This window comes from Sturnus vulgaris, chromosome 26 (genome assembly GCF_052056855.1).
Source record: "Sturnus vulgaris isolate bStuVul1 chromosome 26, bStuVul1.hap1, whole genome shotgun sequence".
Taxonomy (NCBI): domain Eukaryota; kingdom Metazoa; phylum Chordata; class Aves; order Passeriformes; family Sturnidae; genus Sturnus; species Sturnus vulgaris.
This window is the reverse complement of record NC_142268.1, coordinates 3,295,450-3,316,407: the sequence shown is the minus strand read 5'-3', so window position 1 is coordinate 3,316,407 and position 20,958 is coordinate 3,295,450. Positions and strand designations below refer to the sequence as shown.

Genomic DNA, 20,958 nt, shown 5'->3' with positions numbered 1-20,958 from the left:
GCCCCAGAGCACCTCCAAGGCAAAAACCCCAGGCAGTTCTGGGAGAGACTGAAGGAAAGGCCTGGAGGGAGAAGCACCCACTCACCTTTCAGGCAGTAATCGAGTTCATAGAGCTCACTGTCCTCTGCCTGCTCCTCCCAGTACACCAGGTAGTGTGTGATGTTCCCGTTGGGCTCCGAGGGCGGCTTCCACTTGAGGATGATTTGGGATGAGGAGTTGGACACGGATATGGGATCCAACGGGACCGAGGGAACTGCGAGGGTGGGGAAGAGACAGAGGTCACTGCACTGCCCTGCAGAGCCTGGCAAAGCAGGAACCAGCACAGGAAATTCCCATTTTATGGGAATCAAGCATTCCCTGACACCCAGTGGGCTCCTCCAGGCTGGGCTGGATGATCCTGGAGATCTCTTCCAGCCTTAATGATTCTTACATGAGGCTTTAAAACACCCATGGACTTTAGTGCTTGTAACTCTTTGCCTTTCAAGATTGATGTGCCTCTACAATAAACAACTTTATAGCAACTAACAGCTGCTCGGCTCTTTTAAATAAAACAACCACAACCCAACAGCCACACAAACTGGATAGAAGAGGTGCCCATCAGCACCATCTGCAACCACACCCCTGCTTTAGGAATTCCTTCCACCAAAGCAGGGCAGTGGGAATTCCTGGATACGGGACTAGCACAGCCCCCCAGGCAGGATTATTCAGGGCTGTTTTCAGCCCAGGAAGGTGCTGCACTGACCCGTGGCGTTGGTCTGCACGTAGATGATCTCGCTCTTGGCGCCGTACGTGCGCCGCTCGTCCGAGAAGGTGACCAGGGTTTTCACAAACACTGCATACTGTGTCCAGGGCTTCAGGCCCCTCAGGAGCCACCCAGGCTGGGCCTGGGCTTTGGGCTCGTTTGAGCGTGGTGGGGGATCAACATCCACGACTGTCCAGCTGTTGGAGCCACAGGCGTCCTGGCCATCGAACTCCGTCACGTTTTGGTAGGGACTTGAGGAAAGAGAAGGCTCCAATTAACAGAATCCTCAATCAGGCTTTTAAAAACATTTCTAAAGGCACACTTGAAGTTATCAGTCTTTACCCTTCAGAGAAAGTGAAATTAACTCACTGAATTTATTCTGAAAGGGAGGCACTGGGAGCTTTGTTACCTGGGCCTCCAACAGCATCACAGAGCAGGATCTGTGCCACACATGACCCCAGCAACCAAATCCAGACTGATTATTGCCAGCTTTATGAAAATCAGCTTGGTTACCTTGATTCTACAAAAATCCTTCCTACTCAAAGGGGATAAAACCCTCAGCATCCCATGGCATAGTGGGGAGATGAGGAACTCCATGGCACGAGTGTGTGTGTCCAGAACAGCAGGAATAACTAAAGTTTGGATTGTTCTTAAACGAGGAATTGTGACTGTGCACAAGTCAGGGATCTTAATGAACACTTTTACAGAAAGTTTAGTGTAGGAGCCACAAAATCAGAGACTAAACAGCTTTGCCTACAGCAAAAACATCCAGCAGGTTTAACACCCAATGCCAGCTGCTGCTCGTGGCAGCCCAGCACGGGCACTGCTCTGTGACCTGAGGGATCACTTACGCCTCCTTGTAGAACAGCATAAAGCCCAGCAGGTCACGGAAATCTGGGGGCCAGTAGGGCTCCCACTTCAGCAGGATCTTGTCATGAGAAGTCCTGATGGAAGAAAATTTCAGCAGTTCGTTTTCACCTGTAACAAGTGAGAAGTGACAATAGTTTCATTAATGCTGAAAAACGAAGCGTTTTGGTTTTAATATCTTAGAAGTTTAAGACAAATGTGAGGATGTTGGCACTGAGAAGAGCTGTCCAGTAAAATCTTATCTTACTTGGCAGCCATTCCTCCCTCAAATCAGTGGCTGGTATCAATGCCCTCCTAAGGTTAAAATTTTCTATAATTTCATGAAGATGTCTCTGTAGAAGAGCTGAACTAAATTCTAAAAAGTGGGAAAACTAAGGGGGACACATTTCACAGTTTATGATGATCTGCACAGCTGAACTCAGCAATATGGTTTGCACAGAAGGCAAGAGGCCACAAAAATGAAGCAGAAGAATTACCAGCCTTGCCCAGGAGTAGTGAAGTCTCTCTGCAAACAGGAGGGTGTTTGCAGGAGGATGGAGCTCAAGGGACATGGGACAACATGTTTTGTTCCCCCAGCCCAAGTGGCTCTGACTGAATTTGCTATTCCTGCAGTAGCTGCAACAGGAGGAAGAGCATTCATTTCACTGGCACCACATTCAGAACAAACAGGGGCTTTTTTTTTTCCCCTTTCTATTTTTTTTAGTAAACAGGATGCTGCCAGTGTGAAAGCTGGGCTTGAAATGTAAAAGCAAACAAAAAAAGCCAAACAACCTGGCAAGCTGTGGTTTGAGGTGGGGGTGGCACAGACACCAGCTCAGCAGGGTGAGGGTAAGGCTGGCAAAGAGAAATGCAACTGTCTCCTCCAGCTGCCTTCACACCAAACACCAGCCCAGGAGCTGCTCAGAGCCACGGGCAGAGCTGGGTCTGCCCAAATCCAGGTTCATCCCCCACGTGGGAAGAGTTTTTCAGTGTCCCACGGGAGGAGATGAACTTTCCAGACAGCTGATTCCTTGTGCTCCTTCCCCTGCCCAGGCTGGAGCTGTGGTGCCCCAGAGGCTCCGTGTGTGCTTTCCCCTGGTCCTGCCAGTTTTCAGGTCACAGCCATTGCATTCCCTTCTCCCACTGTGCTGGCCTGGCTGCCTGTGTTGATATGTGGGAAACCAGACCAGGAAACTGAGTCACCTGAAAGATCTTCACTTCTTAGGCCTGTTCACAAACAGCTACATCAATGAGGGGCAACGAGGACCAGAGATCACGGAATCCTGGAATATTCTGGGTGGGAAAGGACCTTGGGCTCTTCTGGCAGTGCTGTCCCCAAAAGCAGAGGCACAGTGAAGCCACAGGATGACCCAAGCTGCCCTGCAGGTTGTGAGCCAGGATCTGAAATCCCAGTTCAGTCAATGCTGGGCTTTTTGGTGGCAATACCTGCCCAAGCATCTCCCAGGACCACAACACAACTGCTGGAATTGCATGGATGGGTCACTGCCTCTGTCCCTGTGTCATCTGTCCTTCACAGAACATCCTGAGTTGCAAGGGGCCCATGACCACCTGCATGTGCTCCTGTGTGCAGGTGAATGAATCTCCGTGGGGCTGAGCAAAGACTCAGAGCAGAGAGATGCCACCAGCTCAGAACAAAGCTGGGCTTTTCCTGCCCCTGATTCCTTCCACAGTCTGGTTCAGCACACAGCCCTGCTACAAACAGGGAGAGGGGCACAGAAAGGGAACAAACAGCAGGACTGGGGGTGCAGAAAGACTGCATTTACTGCAGTATTGCTGCCAAAATAAGTGTCTGCAGAACCCCATCTTCAGTGAGAGCATAAAGCCAACCCTGTGCTGTTTGCTGACACAGGAGCTGTCTGATCGTTGTTCCTGAAGAAAGCTGTCAGATGAAAAACTTCAGAGAGGCATTGCAAAAATTGTTGGGAAATTTTCCCTGCCTGTTGTCATGGCAATTTCCTCACGTGGCCACAGGGATGGGTGGAAATCCCATTTCTCCCGTGTTTATTCCCTGTCGCCTCATCACATGGGAAAAGCAGATTATGACTTTTAATCAGGTACTCAGCAGTAACACAAAGTCCCAGCCTGGGCTGAGGTTATGTTGTACTAAACTCTTCAAACACACAATAAATACAGTCCCAGCCCCAAAAACCTCCCAGGGTTGTGTGGGACCAAGGCTGCCAGAGGGAGATGCCATGGCACAGTGGCAGTGTCACTGAGTGCACAGACAAGGGGCACACCTGCTGCTTTACCAAAGGGATGAGCACAGGCCATGGAAAAACATCCTGGGCTGAGCTGGGCTGGGAGCATGAGGAGAGCAAGGCAGAGGGAAAGGGAAGCAAGGCTGAGCTCTGAGACTCTTACACGAGGCCTGATCCCCGTTGGTCTTCAGGGCTATGTCATTCCTCTCCTGCCGCCCCTTAGTTCCAGAGATCTCTTCCATCTTGTGGATTTCTGACAAGCACAGCTTGGGATTGTAATGGAAGAAGAGTTTGCCCCGTGCAATAGTGAGGTTGTGTTTGCTCCAGTCCCAGAGCTGGCGAAGATTCTGGTTGTCCAAGGCATAAAAAGAATAATTCCTGAAAGCAGAATGAAAACATGGGTTGGGAGGGGATGCATGAAAAACTCTTTTTTCACTAATCCAGACACCAAAGAAAAATGAATGCAAATTGTCTGCCCTGGCAGGGCACAAGCCACGGGCAGAGGAACATTTAAAAATAACTTGGGAATTGTTTCCCAATACAAATCACCCTGATAGAACTGGAACTCCTTGTACTTCAAAGCATTCAAATAAAACATCTTTTGAGAGAACTCACCCAGCTTCGAGTGTCTCTCCTCTAATCAGATGGAGTTTCCGAAAAAAAGAGAGAGAAACCAAGGCATAAGAGCGGCGAATTTTTAGGTAACCTGAGATTTCTTCTATCAAGCCAAGGTTCGCTTCCAGCTCAGCTGCTATGTTATCTACAGAGAGGAAAACATTGGGAAGAGTTTTCTGGTATCACACAGAGAAACACTCACATCAGAGCCCAAACGTATTAAACAACTGCTTTACGTTAATTGACGAGAACTCGCAAAAATCAATTAACAAATAAAACACGGCATGAAAGAACAGCCTCTGCTTCGTGCTGATTTCTCTGGTCCCTCTGAGGCTGAGGGTGGGCACAGCCCAGGGCAGAGCCCAGCTGAGGGCAGTGCCCGTGGCCCCGGCTCCCCCCAGCCCTGCTCACTTACTTCCCCCGCGGATGTTGATGACCAGGCTGCCGTTGAGCACCGTGCAGCCCCGCAGCTCCTGTGCCGATGTCACCGAGTCGATGGTCTTCTCCTTGCCAAAGTCACACACCTTGGGGCAGGGCCCTGCACACGGCGTGCAGTGCAGGCTGCAAAACAGCACAGCACGGCTGAGCCAGGGTGGCCCAGCAATGCCCAGGAGCAGAGTGAGGGGTCTGAAGTGAGGATATGCCATGGGGCTCACTCATTAGGAACTCCAGAGTCACAGAACCATGGAATGGTTTGGGTTGGAAGGGACCTTAAAGCTCATCCCATTCCAACCCCTTCCACTGGACCAGGTTACTCCAAGCCCCATCCAACCTGGCCTTGAAAATAACTGCTGATAAATTTAAATGGCCTTAAATTGTCACTTCCACACTTCAAACATGAATCATTCCATCCCTTCCTACACAACAAAATGAAGTGACCCGAATTATTGTGAAGAGGAAGCTGGCCACGGTGCTGCCCACTGCTCTCCATCCCAGGCCTTTCAAATAAACCCCAGCCCAGTATTCATCTCAAGTCCATTAACCAAATGTGTAATTGATGAGTGGAGAGCTGGCCCTTCATCTGGGAATCCTCTGATTGAGGACTGCACACAGTGCTGCTTTAAAAAAGGCAAGAATGTGCTTGGTGCTCTGGGGAAATACTGCTTGAATAGCACGAGCTGATGGCTTGCCCTGGTCACACCACCACAAGAATGTGTTCCCAACTAGTTCAGAGAAAGAAATGCTCTAGGAAAAGCAGGGAGCAGAGCTGTGAGGTCTCACTGGCAGCAGCCTGGAACAGCACAGGAGAGGCCACGGGGCTGTTGCACAAGCAGCACAGCTACTTTGGGGGCTGCTTGTTCGTTCTTTGGAAAAACAAAACAGGAAATGGCATAAAAAGTCCTGTTAAGAGTGAATTCCCTGAAATTATTATGGCAGGAGCAAATACATGTGAGCATAAAGTGACCAATATTCATAGGAAATCTGACTCACCACAATATAGAATGGTACTGCAGGACAAACAACTAAGTTTTCAGTGATAAACAGCTCAGCAACATAAATTATTTAATTCCTTTATCAAAACCCCCTGGGAATAGACAGAATGGCTGTTCCCTGCTTTGATTCGTGCTACACTTGTTTGTTACATTGTGCGTTTATGTCTGGCACAGCTTGAACCTGCTCAATGAAAGTAATTACAGGGATGAGGGACAGATATTCTGAGAAAGAGCACTGCGAGGACGCTGTGCTCTCTTCATTAGCCACGACCTCTCCCTGTTGTCCTTTTCCAGCCCGGAGCTCCAGAGGGGAGGGGAGCAGGGCTGCTAAAGCCTCTCCATGCCCACCTCCCTCCTCCCACGCTGCTAGAGCCCCTTCCAGCTTGAGGATGCTCTCCCTTGTCCTCTCTCCATCTCCTTTTCCCACTTTATCCAAACTTTAGAGGAAGCAAGGGAAGAATAAACAACCAGCCCATGGCAAGGAGAGCTTCTAACACCTTGAATCAGCAAGGAATTACTTTGTAAATCATATTAAAGCAAACCAGGCGATTGCCACAGACTCTCCAACGCCGGAAACTCCTCCTGACCTCGCCACAGCACCCAAACCCCATGTCCAAGGTGGGGCACAGCCCATCCCAGCCCCCCCAGATTTATCCCCTGCAGCTCAGGTACTCACTTGCTGGAGTTCATGATGTAGCCCGAGGGACACTCGTGCACACACTCGTTGTTGTGGATAACGTGGCACCCCGACTCCCGCGCGTTCTTGCACTTGTTGTGCAGCTCCTGGCAGAAGCTGAAGGTGACGCAGCGCCAGCCCTCGAAGCGGTAGTGCCCGGGGGGACAGGTGTCCACACACCTGCCGTCCAGGTACAGGTTGCGGCAGGCCACGCAGCGCCCGGCGTCGTTGGGCTCCGTGCAGTCCCCCAGGCACTCGCTGTGGCAGCACTGCCCGTCCGGGGTGCAGCCCTGGGACTTGCAGGCAGGGGGACAGACTGCAAGGAAAACACCGAACACCAGCTGAGTGCCACGGGAGAGCCTGGCCGGGGGGGACCCTGTGAGCTCAGGGGCTGGGACACCTGGTCCTGCTTGCCTTGGGAGCTTCCTCTGCCAAGGGGCAGCCATGGAGCGGGGGCATCTGCCCCACTTCCATATTTCAGTGCCAATTCTGCCCCACTTCCATATTTCAGTGCCAATTCTGCCCCATCTCCACCTTTCAGTAAAAATTCTGCCGCATCTCCACCTTTCAGTGTCAGTTCTGCCCCATCTCCACCTTTCAGTGCAAATTCTGCCCCATCTCCACCTTTCAGTGTCAGTTCTGCCCCATCTCCACCTTTCAGTGTCAATTCTGCCCCATCTCCACCTTTCAGTGCAAATTCTGCCCCATCTCCACCTTTCAGTGTCAGTTCTGCCCCATCTCCACCTTTCAGTAAAAATTCTGCCCCATCTCCACCTTTCAGTGTCAGTTCTGCCCCATCTCCACCTTTCAGTAAAAATTCTGCCCCATCTCCACCTTTCAGTAAAAATTCTGCCCCATCTCCACCTTTCAGTGAAAATTCTGCCCCATCTCCCCCTTTCAGTGTCAGTTCTGCCCCATCTCCACCTTTCAGTGCAAATTCTGTCCCATCTCCACCTCTCGGTACCAGTTCTGCCCCATCTCCAACTTTCAGTGTCAATTCTGCCCCATCTCCACCTTCCAGTGTCAATTCCACATTTTAAGAACATTTTTGAGGAGTCTTGTAATTCATCCTCACACCCCATCAATGCTCATCTTCAAAAGAAGAGATCTGAGCTTTCCTGTTCCCTCATTCCTGCACTAAGAGGCTCCAGGAGAGCCTTGGTGTCTCTGGTGTTATTTATGAAGCTCAGGAGTGATGAGACTCCACAGTTAGAGCTTCCCACCATGGCACAGCCAGTTTCAGCCAGAAGACTCTTGTTTCTCAGTTCAAAAAACTGAAGTTTCCTACAGCAGAACTGCAAATAAGACATGTCCAAGAGCACTTTTAGACAAACCCTTCAGCTTTATCAGGATTTGCTTCCCATCTGTCTATCACCCTGTCCCTGCTTTCCTGGAGGAAGCCCTGGTACCAACACGAGCTCTTCAGTGACTCTCCCAACAAGTCCACAAAAAAGGGCACCCACGAGTGTTATTGCTTGAGGTTTTGATGGTTTTCTTCTTAATTACTCATTATTTAGTGCCCCACAACACCTTTAACGAGCGGTTTGGGCTTTGAACTCGAAACCAAGTAGAGCAAACTGTGAGTAACTCAGGGAGGAGGAGGAGGAGGGCAGGACGAACAAAGCCTGGGAAGCTGCAGGGGGAAGGTCAGTCCTGCCCTCAGCATCTCCACACTCAGTCTGAGAGGCTCAAACGAGGCTGAAACAGTGAAATCCAACTCTGTAATCCAGAACACACCATGGAACTTCATGTCAGGAAAGAGAACAGAGCTGAAATCAGCACTCCAAGAGCCAACACAACACCAAGCAGGGCTTCAGGAGCAGGAAGGGCTTTAGAGGGGGGACCATGATCTGGATTTATCCTCACAGCCTTTGAGATCCAGCTGTGAATTGCCAAGACACAGATCAAGACACTCTCTTGTCCTCACCAAACCAGAGTGCTCTGTCTGAGGGAACACCTGAGCAGCTCCTGATGTCCTGCCTGAGAAACAGCAATAAATCCTGAATTAACACCATCTGCCTCAGCATTTCCCCAGCTTTCTGTCCAGTACTCAGTGTCCAGGCAGGAGGGACTTTATTTGGGGAGGTCCTGACACAGTGACGTCCAGAGGTGAAATGTTATCTCTAATTTCTGGTTAAACCTGAGTAGAGCAGCAGTGGAACCTGGTCTGGTTTTACCCAGCCAAAGGAGCAGCGTGTGGGATCCACAGCACAACGTGTTTGGATGGTCCAGTCCCCAGCTGTGCTAGGAAGAAAATCCCCCTCTGCCCCACGTCAGGAGATTGCAGAATTAAGTGTGTTAAAGCTGTTAATGCCATTCTTGGAATAAGTAGCAGTAGATGAGGTAGTAAAGATGAGCAACCCCTGGTCTGCTCCAACCTGATAAATCCCTTGAAGAAATATGAAACTTATAAAGCTGAAATTCTACCAGAAGAACAATTTAACTCAAATATCTTACTGCTTCCATGTTAGTCCTTCACTACAGGTGTTTTCTTTGTGCATCACTCATCCACTACAAAAAGCACAGAAATGTGTTTCAAATTTATTTCCTTTCAGGCTGACCAATTTTTTGCCCTTTTCTAGCAACAGGTCTCATTTTGTGAACCTGTCACAAAGAGATTGAAATGCAACAGCCAAACAGCAGCAACCTGCAGGTAACACCTTGCATTAGACTAAATATAAAATGGGAAGCTTGATTTAAAAGCCAGGTTATACAGGGATGTTTTGAATGGTTATACATTCCTTACCAGGCCATAGATGAGCACAGTCTAGCAACAGCTGTCCTGGCTGCAGTTTATTAGAAATATTCGCAGCAGAAAATTCCAGAATTTAGTCCAGAACCCCATCAAACTTACTAATTCCAGCCTGGAATATTAAGGTTTATGAGCAAGGGCAAAGCCTGGGCTGTTTCTCCCACACCCTCCTGAGACAGAAATGTGCAGCAAGGAATCCTGCAGGTTCTGGTTGGTTTTGGAGGAGATGAGCAGGGTCAGCTTCCAGCTGGGAAGCAAAGCACTGAAGGAAATCAGGAAAGGTTTGTGGGAACTGCAAGTGCTTCCAGCACAATTCCCAGTGTTCTTCACCAGCGTTTCCTCCACAAGGGAGTTTTTCCCCTGCCTCTTTCATGCTCAAGAACTACAAGGTTTAAAGCATCCAAAAGACAGGATTTGTTTTCCAAGGAGCAGACAGGTAATTGGGAAAAGCCAGCCCTCATGCAAAGCACCCGGTGACACATGGCACCTACTTAACATTCTGTCACACAATATTTTTATTTAATTTGTTATGGAAACTAATCTTCAAAGCCCTGTGCTTATTTACACATTTTGAATTCAGCTGCAAGTATTCACAGGGCAGAAACCGCCTAAAGTCTCCACTCTGAAGGTTTTCAGAAGATACAATTAAACTATTTTTAAACTGTTCTTAACGTTTCTCTTTTTCCTGTTCCACGAGCTTTTGATGTCTCAAAGACAGCTCAAAGAAAGCAAAGCACCCAAGGCAACAGCTCTTTTTCCATTAAGCACTTAAGACCAGAAATTGTCAATCACCATTTTGTGCAAATCTTCATTATCCAAGATCCTGAACAGATGTCAGGACATTATCAAAGCCTGTGTGCTAGAGAACACCTCAAGTCGTGGAAAACCTCCCCAGAGTATCTTCACTACGGCTTTTTACAACTCTTACTCCAAGTTATGTGACTCAGATGGGCCAGAAATACGGGTTTTGTTTGGGTTTTTTGCTGCCAAAGTTGTGCTTTCACTGCAGGCCAACACTGAATAGGTTTGGGCACCTCATTACGCTTCTTCACCGAGCTCTGCAGACCCCAGTAATTGCCAAGGCCCACAGAGATTTGCCTTTTTGCACAAAATAAATTGGCTCCCCAGGGAATGGTCCCGGCCCCGAGGCTGCCAGAGCTCCAGGAGCGTTTGGACAGCGCTCTCAGGGATGCTCAGGGTGGGATTGTTGGGGGGTTTGTACTTTGTGGGTCCCTCTGGTTAAGGCTTTGGACAATTAGCACAGGAAAAAAATCAACTCCTCCCATTCTTCACAAAAGAAGTCCAAGGGGAACTCCACAAAGCCAAGCAAGGGGACAAAGGAACAGCAATTCTGGGTAGGGGCAGCACCACAAAAGCTGCTGAGGGGCCATGGGCTCAGCAGCAGCACAAAACTGCCCAGACAGCCACGACACCTGCCCACCACACCTGTGACACCTGGGGGCTCAAAATCCCCGTCCCAAAGCTGACACAGAGCCTGGCATTAAAAACCCAGGGAGCAACTCAGCGACACCAGAGGCTCAAACCTGCTTGTTCCAGGGGTGAATAAATATTTAACTCGCTGCTAGCGTGGCTCCCAAGACTGAGGAAACAATGCCTCTTCCAAAGCTCTCTGATTAGAGATTCAAATGGACATTTCTTCGTGCTGCTGGGGCCCAGCCGGGGGGGACAGGCGGCCGCGGAGTCAGCGCAAAGGAATTTCTACCTCCGGATCGCTCCGTGTTTCACTTCCCCGTGCTCCAGGTGGAAACAAAACACACAGACTGTAAACACATTCTGAGCCAGCACAGGTAACCTGGAGATTGCTGTTTAACAGGCAAGTCAATTAAGTGTTAAAAACTTCGGTGTTAGGTCTTTTTTCTTGTTTTTCTGTAATAAAATGGTGAATTGTCTGAAAAAGAGGGGAAAACACCACTCAGGAGAAGTTTTTTGCTGTTCATTTGGGATTCTCTGCCAATTTTGGGATTCTCTTCGGGTTCTTTTGGGATTCTCTGGATGGGTTTAAATGGGTGAGCTGAAGTGGGTGTCCACACAGGTTTGGGCTGGCTAACAGGAACACAGTGCATTATTAAGGACAAATTCTAAACCACACATGCACATCAAAATGCTGCACATGTGCTGTCCAGACACCACACGGGTTGGAGACCGATTTGTTGTGAATAAAGGTGATCTTTTTAGAGTGCAATAACAAGCCCTGTGTGTGTGGGTGGGGGGTCAGTGGAGGCAACCTGGGCCACCACGGGTCCCTTTGGCCACCAACGGGTGTCCGGTGTCCTGCGCTGTGTCCTCGCACCACCGGCTCCTCTCCCCTGGCTCTCACCAGCTCTGTTTTGATTACAGACAAGGCAATTAAGAGGCTCCGGATCCAACGGGAGTCCAGGACACAAAACAACTGCGGCAGGAGAACCGCCCTCAACCTCAGCCAATGCATTCGCTGCCTGCGCAGGGGAGGCATCCCAGCCAAGCGCCCGCTATCTGCGCACGGCAAACAGCCTTAACCCTGCCGGCTCCCAGCGCCGCCAAAACCCTCGCCGACAATGCCACCGAGTGCCACCGAACGCAGCCAAGGGCTGTCGTGGGCTCGGCCGTGTTCAGCGGGCGGGGGGTGTTTGTAGGAGGAGGGGAAGGCAGCGGGGAGCTGCCGTGGCCGTGGCTGGGCACGGCTCGCCCTGGCATTGGCACGGCTGCCCCGGTGCCAGGGCTGGGCTGGTGCCACACGGGAGGTGACACAACCCAAAGGCACAGCCCCACAGAAACAGGATCCCAGCACGTCCCCGTGGCTTTTTGCCCCCTTACTGTAAATGGCTGCGAGATGTGATATATAAATTTATCCCCCCACACACACACAGAGTCCTGCCTGAGTTACGGCTGCGCAGGGAACTGCAATTTCATTTCCTAACGGTACAGTGACCTCTGCAGCGATGGGTTCTTGTGGTTCTAAACAAAAACAAAACCAACAAGGAAAGGGGAAGAAAAAAAAAAAAAAAAGGAAACCCAAGGACTAATCAGCCCCGGCAGTAACTCCTCAGTGTGTTGCAAGCATGTGATCTTAATTTAGTACTACAGAGCCAGGGCTTGTTTCCTGCTGCAAGTGCTGAGCAGCACTGCTGCTATGGAAATCCATATGGGTCTTATTCCTTATAAAATCATGTAGGAAATTTTGTTGTACGTACACAGAATTTTTTATTTGATTGCTTTTGCTCTTTCACTCATTCTCTTCCAGTCAAGACCCCTAATTCAGGCAGTTGTTAAGTACCATTTGTCCTATAAACATAATTTTTATTCCTAAACCAAATTTTAATTTTTTCACTTATCATAATCTGCTTTCTTGTGAGCATTTATGTGATCTGAACACATCAAGACAACACCTAAACCCAGTGCATTAATGTATCATAAGGCTGAAAACAGCTATTAAATTAACGAAAATGTCTGGTGAAGACTAAGTAAAAAATAAATCTAAAACAGAGGATTGCTGCAAGAAAACCAACATACTGCAAACCCCACTGCACTGTGCCTTATTCCTTCAATTATTTCTTCAAGTCACAGAGGCCAAAGAGGCCGAAACCTAAACCCCAAACCCCAGCAGGAGCAGAAACGTGCCTGGGAGGAACAGGGCTGGAGAGCTCCAGTGGACTGTAAAATGCACAAGGACTTTTGATCGCCTTGGTGACAAACAACAGCAGCTCCCCCGGCCCTTCCTGAACCTACAAAATAAATGGAATAACTAGAAGAGAACCAAAAATAAGAAGTTAACACAGTGACACCAAAATCCTGCCGGCAACGCCTGGTGCTGGCTGCACTGGTCAACCAAAATTCAGGAAATAATCACGAGATGCTCAAGCAGGTTTGATGTCACTTATTCCCAGAGCTCAGATGCTCTAACAACACTCATCCCTCCCTTTTCCCCCAAAGACAACCAGGGAACAATCCCTCCAAAAGGCATCGACTCAAGTGCTGTAACCCACAACAAAGGGCTGCAGTTCTCAGCACCAGCTCGGGAAGGAGCAAGTGCCAAATAAATCCCAGATTTTACAATCAGCACTAAAATAAAGTGTTATTTATAAAATAAGATATTACAGTACATAATGCCATGACCCCTCTGAACTGTGAGCTGGGAACGTTAGGAGGTCTGTATTTACACAGGAACAGATAAAATTAACTGCAGGTGCCTCCCTTCCCATGGACAGTGACTTCCAAAAACAACACACTTACTACAACGTCAAGGAAACTCTTCCCATTGACATTTCTCAGGACAACATTACACCTCTTATCTCATCTATCAGTAAGGACAAGAAAAAAAGAAACAAACTGTTTCTCCTCCCAAGCCTTCCACAAATTACGTGCTCAAGTGGAGCTACACGGAATGTCTCAGATATTCCAAGCCAGGAGCAGACGAAGCCCACGGGGATGCTGGACCTGTGAGGATCAGCAAATGTGAGTTTAAACAAGATAAAAGAGTTTGGAGCCGTGTGCCACCTTGTCCTGCCGTGATAGTGGAGGCCTGTGGAAGAAGTTGTTGAATGGAGATAGGGGAAAGGTTGAGCTCGTCTGTTTACAGAGGAAAGGGGCAGATAACAGGAGATCTCTCCAGAAACAGCCTCCTCTGTGCCAACCTTCTGCTGTTTAAACTGAGGACTAATTCATTATCTTCTGCACTACACCTGCTGGTGGGGCATTTTTCTGGAAATACATATTTACTCCTATGTGAATTGTGACAAGCAATATGGGAAACGTGGTAAGAGCAGCTCGCACATAGGTGTACACACACATTTCCTTTATATAATATAGAAAATAAATGTAGGTCACCTCAACATGGTGGAGCCTGGAGGAGTCACCAACCTCACTGGACCCACGATGCCTTTGGTCATTTGTTCTTCATCTTCTTCAGGGCTCAGGTGTGCAAAGTCCTGTGCAAATTCAGCCCCCATGGATGGAGTCTGAGAGCCAGCTGAGATGCCAATATCATCTCTTATTTTCGGGGACAGGACTTCTTGGGCTACAAACCTCAGCTATAGAAGGCCCTCATCTTCCACTGAACCCTCAGGACAGGCTCTCATTTTCATGGATTTTTTTAGACCTTTCTGTTTTCTCTCTTGAAGGTTTTCACTCCTGCTCTCCTCTGTCACTCCAATATTTACACAGAGAACTGGATGTTTCCCACCCAAGTATCCCTAATATTGCCTAGACAGAACAAAGATCAAATAAACATTTTCCTTTTGTGCACTTTAAGCAGTGGTTTTCACACCATGGCTGCAAAGCCCTCGTGAACTGGATTTACAGAGCAAAGCACCTCACGCTGGAAAAAGAAAATGAATTAATAAAGAAATTAAAACTGAAGACTAGGTCTGTTTTCATTCTCCTGGCACCTTTCAATCGAGCTGATTCCCCACGCAGGTACAAACAACTTGCAGAAATCAAGCAAAGCTGTTGGCCATCGAGCTCAAACTACCAAAACACAGAGTTTGATTTGAAAACACAGCAGCAACTGTTAAAGGTGAGACAAGTGTCACAAAGTGCACACCAGGATAGCGACCAGGAGCTGTAAATACTTTACCCAGTGTCTACAACAGTGCTGTTGTGCCATTCTCTGGCAAGCAGGTCAAGCCTGTTCCTTGTACTTTGTGTTCAAAATTACATGGCAGCTTAGTGTAAGGGATCAGAAATAACCACCCACCTCTGCTTGGCAGCTGGGTTTTTTTAATATGCCAGCCCCAAAACTGACACCACATCTTCAGGCAAAACATTATATTTCATTCTGTACAGCAGAAGAGACAACTTGTAATTTAGACCAAGACCAGAATCTTTAACATTAATTTGGGGCATTTCCCTGTAAAGCTTTGATCGTAATTTTACTCACAACAATAAAGTTGTTATTTTGTTGTTATGGTTTGTTAAATTTCAATCTTTATTACAACCCAAGGATTTGGTGTTATCATCCAACGGTTGATGCCACCTGGGAGCCTCACGAAAGCTTCATGTTAATATTTAACTATTTATTACTCTGCAATGTACAGCATCTTGTAAACATCCCTGTTCACTTTAACCTGCTCATGCCAAACCTGCTCACTCACTGCAACCCCAAATCACCCCCAAATCACAGGAAAGTGGTCCAGGCATGTCCTAAAAATAAGTGATGGTCCTTGAGGGTCCCTCCCAGCTCAGGATATTCCACAATCCCATGATTCTAGAGAGAAACAGAGACAAATGGAGATACACACAAAGACTTGATGATGCTTTAAGAACAAGGTCCATCTGATTTTTTTCAAACACAGCTTATTACTTTTACCTACAAAGCCTGCTCTAAAAATGAGGAGCAATGATAGGATCAAGGCACGAGGCAAAACGTCCAAGCTCTGCTTTCTGCAGAGATAAGGGAGGGACAAGATTCCTCCCCTCAAGGCCACGGGGAAGGATGTTGTAGTAAACAAGGCATGAAAGAACGAAAGCTATGCTGACACGTGGGCATGAGGAAAGATGGAATTTTAGATACGTTATATAAACACAATCCTGACACAGAAAACAAGAAATCTACACCAAAACAGAGGCACAGCTTACAGCAAAAACGGAGCTGTCCATGACTGAGAAAGGCAATGGAATGGGCGGAAGTATAAGATTAACCACAAGGAGATTATGCTGATAACTAATGATCTACACAGAAATGTCAGGCAGAGGTTAAGATTTCAATCTGGGCAGATTTCACGGCGCAGTCATGAATTGTAAACATCGATACTGAAACCGAATTTGTGTTTGTGGGTTACCAGACTGAAAACAGAGAGGGAAAAAGAAGGGGACTCACCCCAGATCCTCCTTTCTTGCTCCAGATCCCCCTTCCTGCCTCACCTTCCAGAGAGGATGAGGAGAGAGAGAAAGGCAAAGCATCACCTGAAGGCTTTGCAGTTGTGCAAAGAAAAGTGGATTTTCCCGGGAAGCAGAGCTAACTGGCTCTACCAAACAGATTTTTTTTTTTTCTGAAATTACCAGGGTGCACGAACTGCTCAGTGCAGTCACTCAGCAAGCTGCCCAAATCCAGGAGCCCTGATCCATCCTCCCCTGACTCCCCACACTGCACTGTGCCTCCCTACACTTCACAGGTGTCACCTCACTTTTCCCTGAGCATACAGGGATTTTTCCCAAAGCAACACCTGAACTGTGGAAAGGAGAAATGGATGCAGTATCTTCTTAACCAGTATAAAATCCATCAATCCTCTATAAAATTCTCTCAACTCCTCGAGTTGTGGCCTCCTCAGCTCCTGCCCATTCCTCTGCACACCCTCCCCTGTCTGCCCAAAACTCTACTCACGCTTGCCACAGTTTATTTCGAGGCATAAGAATTTCCTTAGCAGGACTGAAATAGATACTGTTTGCCTGCAGAGCCAAGCAATGTGCAATGTATTTTTATTTACTACTCGCCCTCGTCATCCTTGGCATACCAGCAATGCCCATTTTCAAGTAATTCACTGTATACGAATATGTGGCACTGCACAAATTATCCAGCTTGGCTCTTCCCAGATATCCACTGGCTTAACAGCTTCTCCTTACAAACACTCTGATCCCTGGAGTTTTTTGTGACTGTGCTACATCCCTCTGCTGCTCTAACCCAGATGCCAAATGAGAAATTATAAAAATGACCAAAAGTCACACAAACACAACCCTAAGGAAAACCAAACGACTGGAGATGAGTACAAAAACCATTAACTAAATTGCACAAACCACCCTCGGAGGCCATTAATCTATCTCTCCTTGTAAATTATGCAAGAGAAAGTTGTAATCTGAAGGCATTTAATGCCAAACTAGTTGTGCCATCTCAGCAAGGCCAACAACAGGGGAACTGAATCATCCAAAGTTACACTGAACTCAGGGGAGATCTTGGATTCTCAATCCTCCTTCCACAATAGTTGATGGCTCCAACTGTCAGTGGTCAGAATTGTGAAAATTCTGCTTTATTTCATACCATGGTAAGCTCTTAAAATAAAACTGACTGCCACTGAGGTCACAGGGAAGTGCAGGAGGAGGGAAAATCCCATTATCCAAGGGTGAAGCTCTGCTGGCCCATCAGGAGGAACAGGATCTGCTGACACCCCCCACCCCTGCAGGCGTGTGCCACGGTGCTAAAAACCTTCACTTTATCAGAACAGGACCCAGATATGGTCTAATCACCAGCTGCCATCAGCATTGTCCACTGCAGAGCAATTAGGATTATTCAGAGCTCTCTAATTGATGCCATAGCCACACACCTCACGGGGGAGTTACTGGGGAAATGGCTGGAAATCACCTTACAATGGATAGAGACCTCTGGGAAAAAAAAAAAAATGACACAAATCAACACTACCTAGCAAGAAAAAGAGATGGGATTCTCCTATACAAGTAACCTGAAGCCATATCACTTTCTCCAGGGACAAAGAGTCTTTTTCTTCACCAAACTCCGGAGGTTTCAAGTCTCAGCTCGGAGCTGCTGGCACCAGAATCAATCTGCCAATGGAAGGGAGCCCAAGGAGTTTTGGAGATGCCACCCAGCCCATCCACCTGTCCGAGGCCACCTCCAATACTCTACCTAAGACATTTCTGATGGTTGTTTGTCTAAATCCATCCTAAAGGTAAATTTTGCCTCGAAGCACTTCCTGCACTGGCCAGCTGGAGTTTATGGAAATCAAAAAGTGGGGCCCAAATCCTGTGAGTGCCAGGACGAGACTGGCAGTGCCCCAGTGCACATCCAGCACTTGGTCCCCTGCAGAACACCCAGAGCAAAGCAAACCTTGGTTCCAGCCGAGTGCTGGGTCCTGCTCAGCCTCCTCCAGCACCAAAACAAGGCGTGGGTTTGAACCAGAGCCACTTCAAACCAGGCTCTGGGTGGAAGGACGTGTTCCTACAGCAGAGAGAGGCAAATCTGAGCACTAAGAGACCCACAGCACGTCTGAAAAACACAATCTGGAGTTCTTTTTGTTATCACAGATTAGAGCATGTGGAAAAACAACAGGCTCTTCCCTGTGCTGATGAGCGAGAAGCATCACGAGGCTGCTCCTCCTTTCCCTGCCGGAGCCATGCAAAACACGGGGACGTTTTTCTTATCACACCCACCAAATTCACACACTGTACAGGCTCAGAGAAGAACATTTCATATTTCCCAGAACAAAAACTGACGCTCGATGTAGATATCCAGTTCGGATGGACTGGTGTTATGGACTAGAAACTCGATATCCAACACTGAGAGAGCAGCCAAACACTACAGCAATTATTTGAGCAGCTCTGGAGATAAGGTGTGGAAGAGAAGCCTAAGGAGATCTACACAGGGCATTTCTTTTGTTAATTTAATAATTGTAGAGATGCTGATGAGGTGTTGTTTCAGATAAAGCACCAGTTTCTACATAAATTGCTTTATCCTTAAGTGTCCAGATAAGACTGTCCTGTTTGTTAGGCTCCCCTTGCCAGAAACAGTGCTCAGATTCCCAGAGCCTAAAATCCACAGAACTGAATGAACAGAGAACAAGTTTATTGAGCTTTAAAGGCTTCTCTTCAAGTACTCTTTTAAAACAAAAGCTTTATTCCTTTAAGCCCTGTTAAGGCTCCACTGGACGAGACTTTTCAGACACTCAGACATCACACTGAGGAGCTCCATTTCCTCTCTGGCTTTTGGGAGCTTTTGAGGGGGACTTGGAGGGAGCTCTTGGACTCCTCCATCCCAAACTGAAGCTGTGTAAACACATCAGTGTGATCAGCCTGACTTCAGAAAGATGACATTCAGAAAAGACCAAAGACCAAAAAACAACAGTCCTGCTCATTTCATTAAACCACTGCTCTGTGTTTGCACTACCCAGAGAATATAATTGGATTGTCTTCGCAGAAGAGACAAGAAGAACATTTGTCTGATACTCAAATTTTAATGAATCCTTTCATAGCTCATGAAGTATTAAAATCCTTGCAGTGCCGTAACGCAACATGGATGTGCTTAATGAAGTTGAAAATGGAAACAGAAAAATGCTTTGTTATCCTGTGATGTCTGTGGAATTGCACATGCCTTACTCCTGGGAAACCAAAACACAGGGATAAGGCTTCCTGCACAATTCCCGAGATTTTCTAATCAAGCCCACCTTCAAGTGCAAACATTCCTTATGTACTTTATCAATCATAAAACGCTGCTGATATGACAGAGTTTGTCTGGAGCCTCTGTGTGAGGGATTTCCCAGTGCCCAGGTCAGTGCAATAACTGGAACTTGACTTTTTTTGCTGCAGGTTGCTGAGTGAACTCTCAGTCACTGCAGAAATTTCAGAGCAAACAAGTCAGGAGCTGACGGTGTCTCACTCACGTTATAGAAGCGACACTGCCAAGTTCAGCAGCTCTGCCACAGACCCCAAATAATCCATCCCTGAACACCCAATGTCACACCTGGGCTCTTCACATCCATGGGGGAAAATCAGCCCACAGACAGCCCCATTTTGTGTCAGCAAAGTGCCATGTGAGAACATCACATCCCAACTCCTTCCTCTCCACAGGGAAGGAGAGCCTGCTCCTGCAGCTCTGGAACACTGTGGAGAGCCCAAACTCCTGCCCTGGACCCTGCTCGTGGGGTTAGAGCCTTGCAGTGCAATAATGCTGGGAGCTCCCAGCATAATTCAACTCCCACAGCTACAAAACCAGAGAAAAACATCAAAAATTGGGCTGGAAATTGTGGTTCCATAACTCCAAACCTGCCTGCTCCCTTGCCCTCTGAGCCTTCCCTTCCTCACACCCTACATCCAACAGCCTTTGTTTTGATGAACACACTGGGACCAGCCTCTCCCTCCCTGCCCCAGACAATTCACATTTTAAAAACCACTGAATGAGGAATCTTGCCCAGGGCTCAGACCAAAGTGAGCTGAGAGGAGCAGGAGGGAGCAGAAGGGCAGAGTCACTGCTCAGCTCTCAGGTGTTTTCTCTGATCTCTGACAAACCTGCTCCCTGAGCTCCCTTCACCCTGACTTAAAAACCATCAGCCTTGTGCTGTAAGCTGAGCTCAGGCTCAGCTCATCACATCAGGGCCCTGGAATTCCCGTGTGGCCACACAGCAGCACTGATCCTGTGAGAGTCCTAAATGACCTCAATGCATGCAGCTCCAGAAGCCTCCAAATTGCACTGAGAACAAACTAAAAAACCTTGCAAGTCACACAGACCAATCCTGCTAATACCTGCCAGCCTCTAATGCCTATGAACAAGGCACAGCTCCTGAGAAGGGTCACAATTCCTGACACTTCACCCATCCAGCACCTGCCAGTGCATCAGCAAGTGCAGAGTGGGAGCTGAGCTCTGAAAAGCTGAAACTGCCCAAGTTATAATTCCAATGGAGTAGTTCTTGGTAGCCTTGGAAAAGGGCACCTCTGACCTGATTAAAAGATTAAAATCACATTTCTCTTTCTGGAGTGCACCAAAACCACGCACGCCCTGGGTTCTTTAAAAACATGCTGAAGAGAATTAATCCCAACATTCTGCTGAATGCTATTGTAACTGGACTTGCCAACACTTCGGTGGGATTGCCTTCAAAACATCATCTTCCTCAGAGCCTTCACCCCTCAAGGTGCCCAGGAGGCAGGGAAATAAACACAATCTCAAATTTTAAAATTCCTACTGAGGGTACAGAAGCTCCTTCTTAGTACAGAGGATCCAATTCCAACAATAAAACTTTCTG

The 20,958-nt window shown here is 47.8% G+C and overlaps 1 protein-coding gene across 1 annotated transcript in view; it reads right to left on the bottom strand.

The window, feature by feature from the left end:
* Positions 1 to 20,958, bottom strand: part of INSR (insulin receptor) — a 55,164-nt gene that overhangs the window by 18,041 nt on the left and 16,165 nt on the right. Inside the window, exons 3-9 of the mRNA XM_014882948.2 lie at positions 6,532 to 6,847; positions 4,838 to 4,983; positions 4,423 to 4,567; positions 3,971 to 4,185; positions 1,594 to 1,720; positions 743 to 993; positions 86 to 253 (exon numbers count right to left, since the gene is read on the bottom strand). Of these exons, the coding sequence (XP_014738434.1) occupies positions 86 to 253; positions 743 to 993; positions 1,594 to 1,720; positions 3,971 to 4,185; positions 4,423 to 4,567; positions 4,838 to 4,983; positions 6,532 to 6,847 (1,368 nt within the window). The remainder of the gene's footprint in view (positions 1 to 85; positions 254 to 742; positions 994 to 1,593; positions 1,721 to 3,970; positions 4,186 to 4,422; positions 4,568 to 4,837; positions 4,984 to 6,531; positions 6,848 to 20,958) is intronic.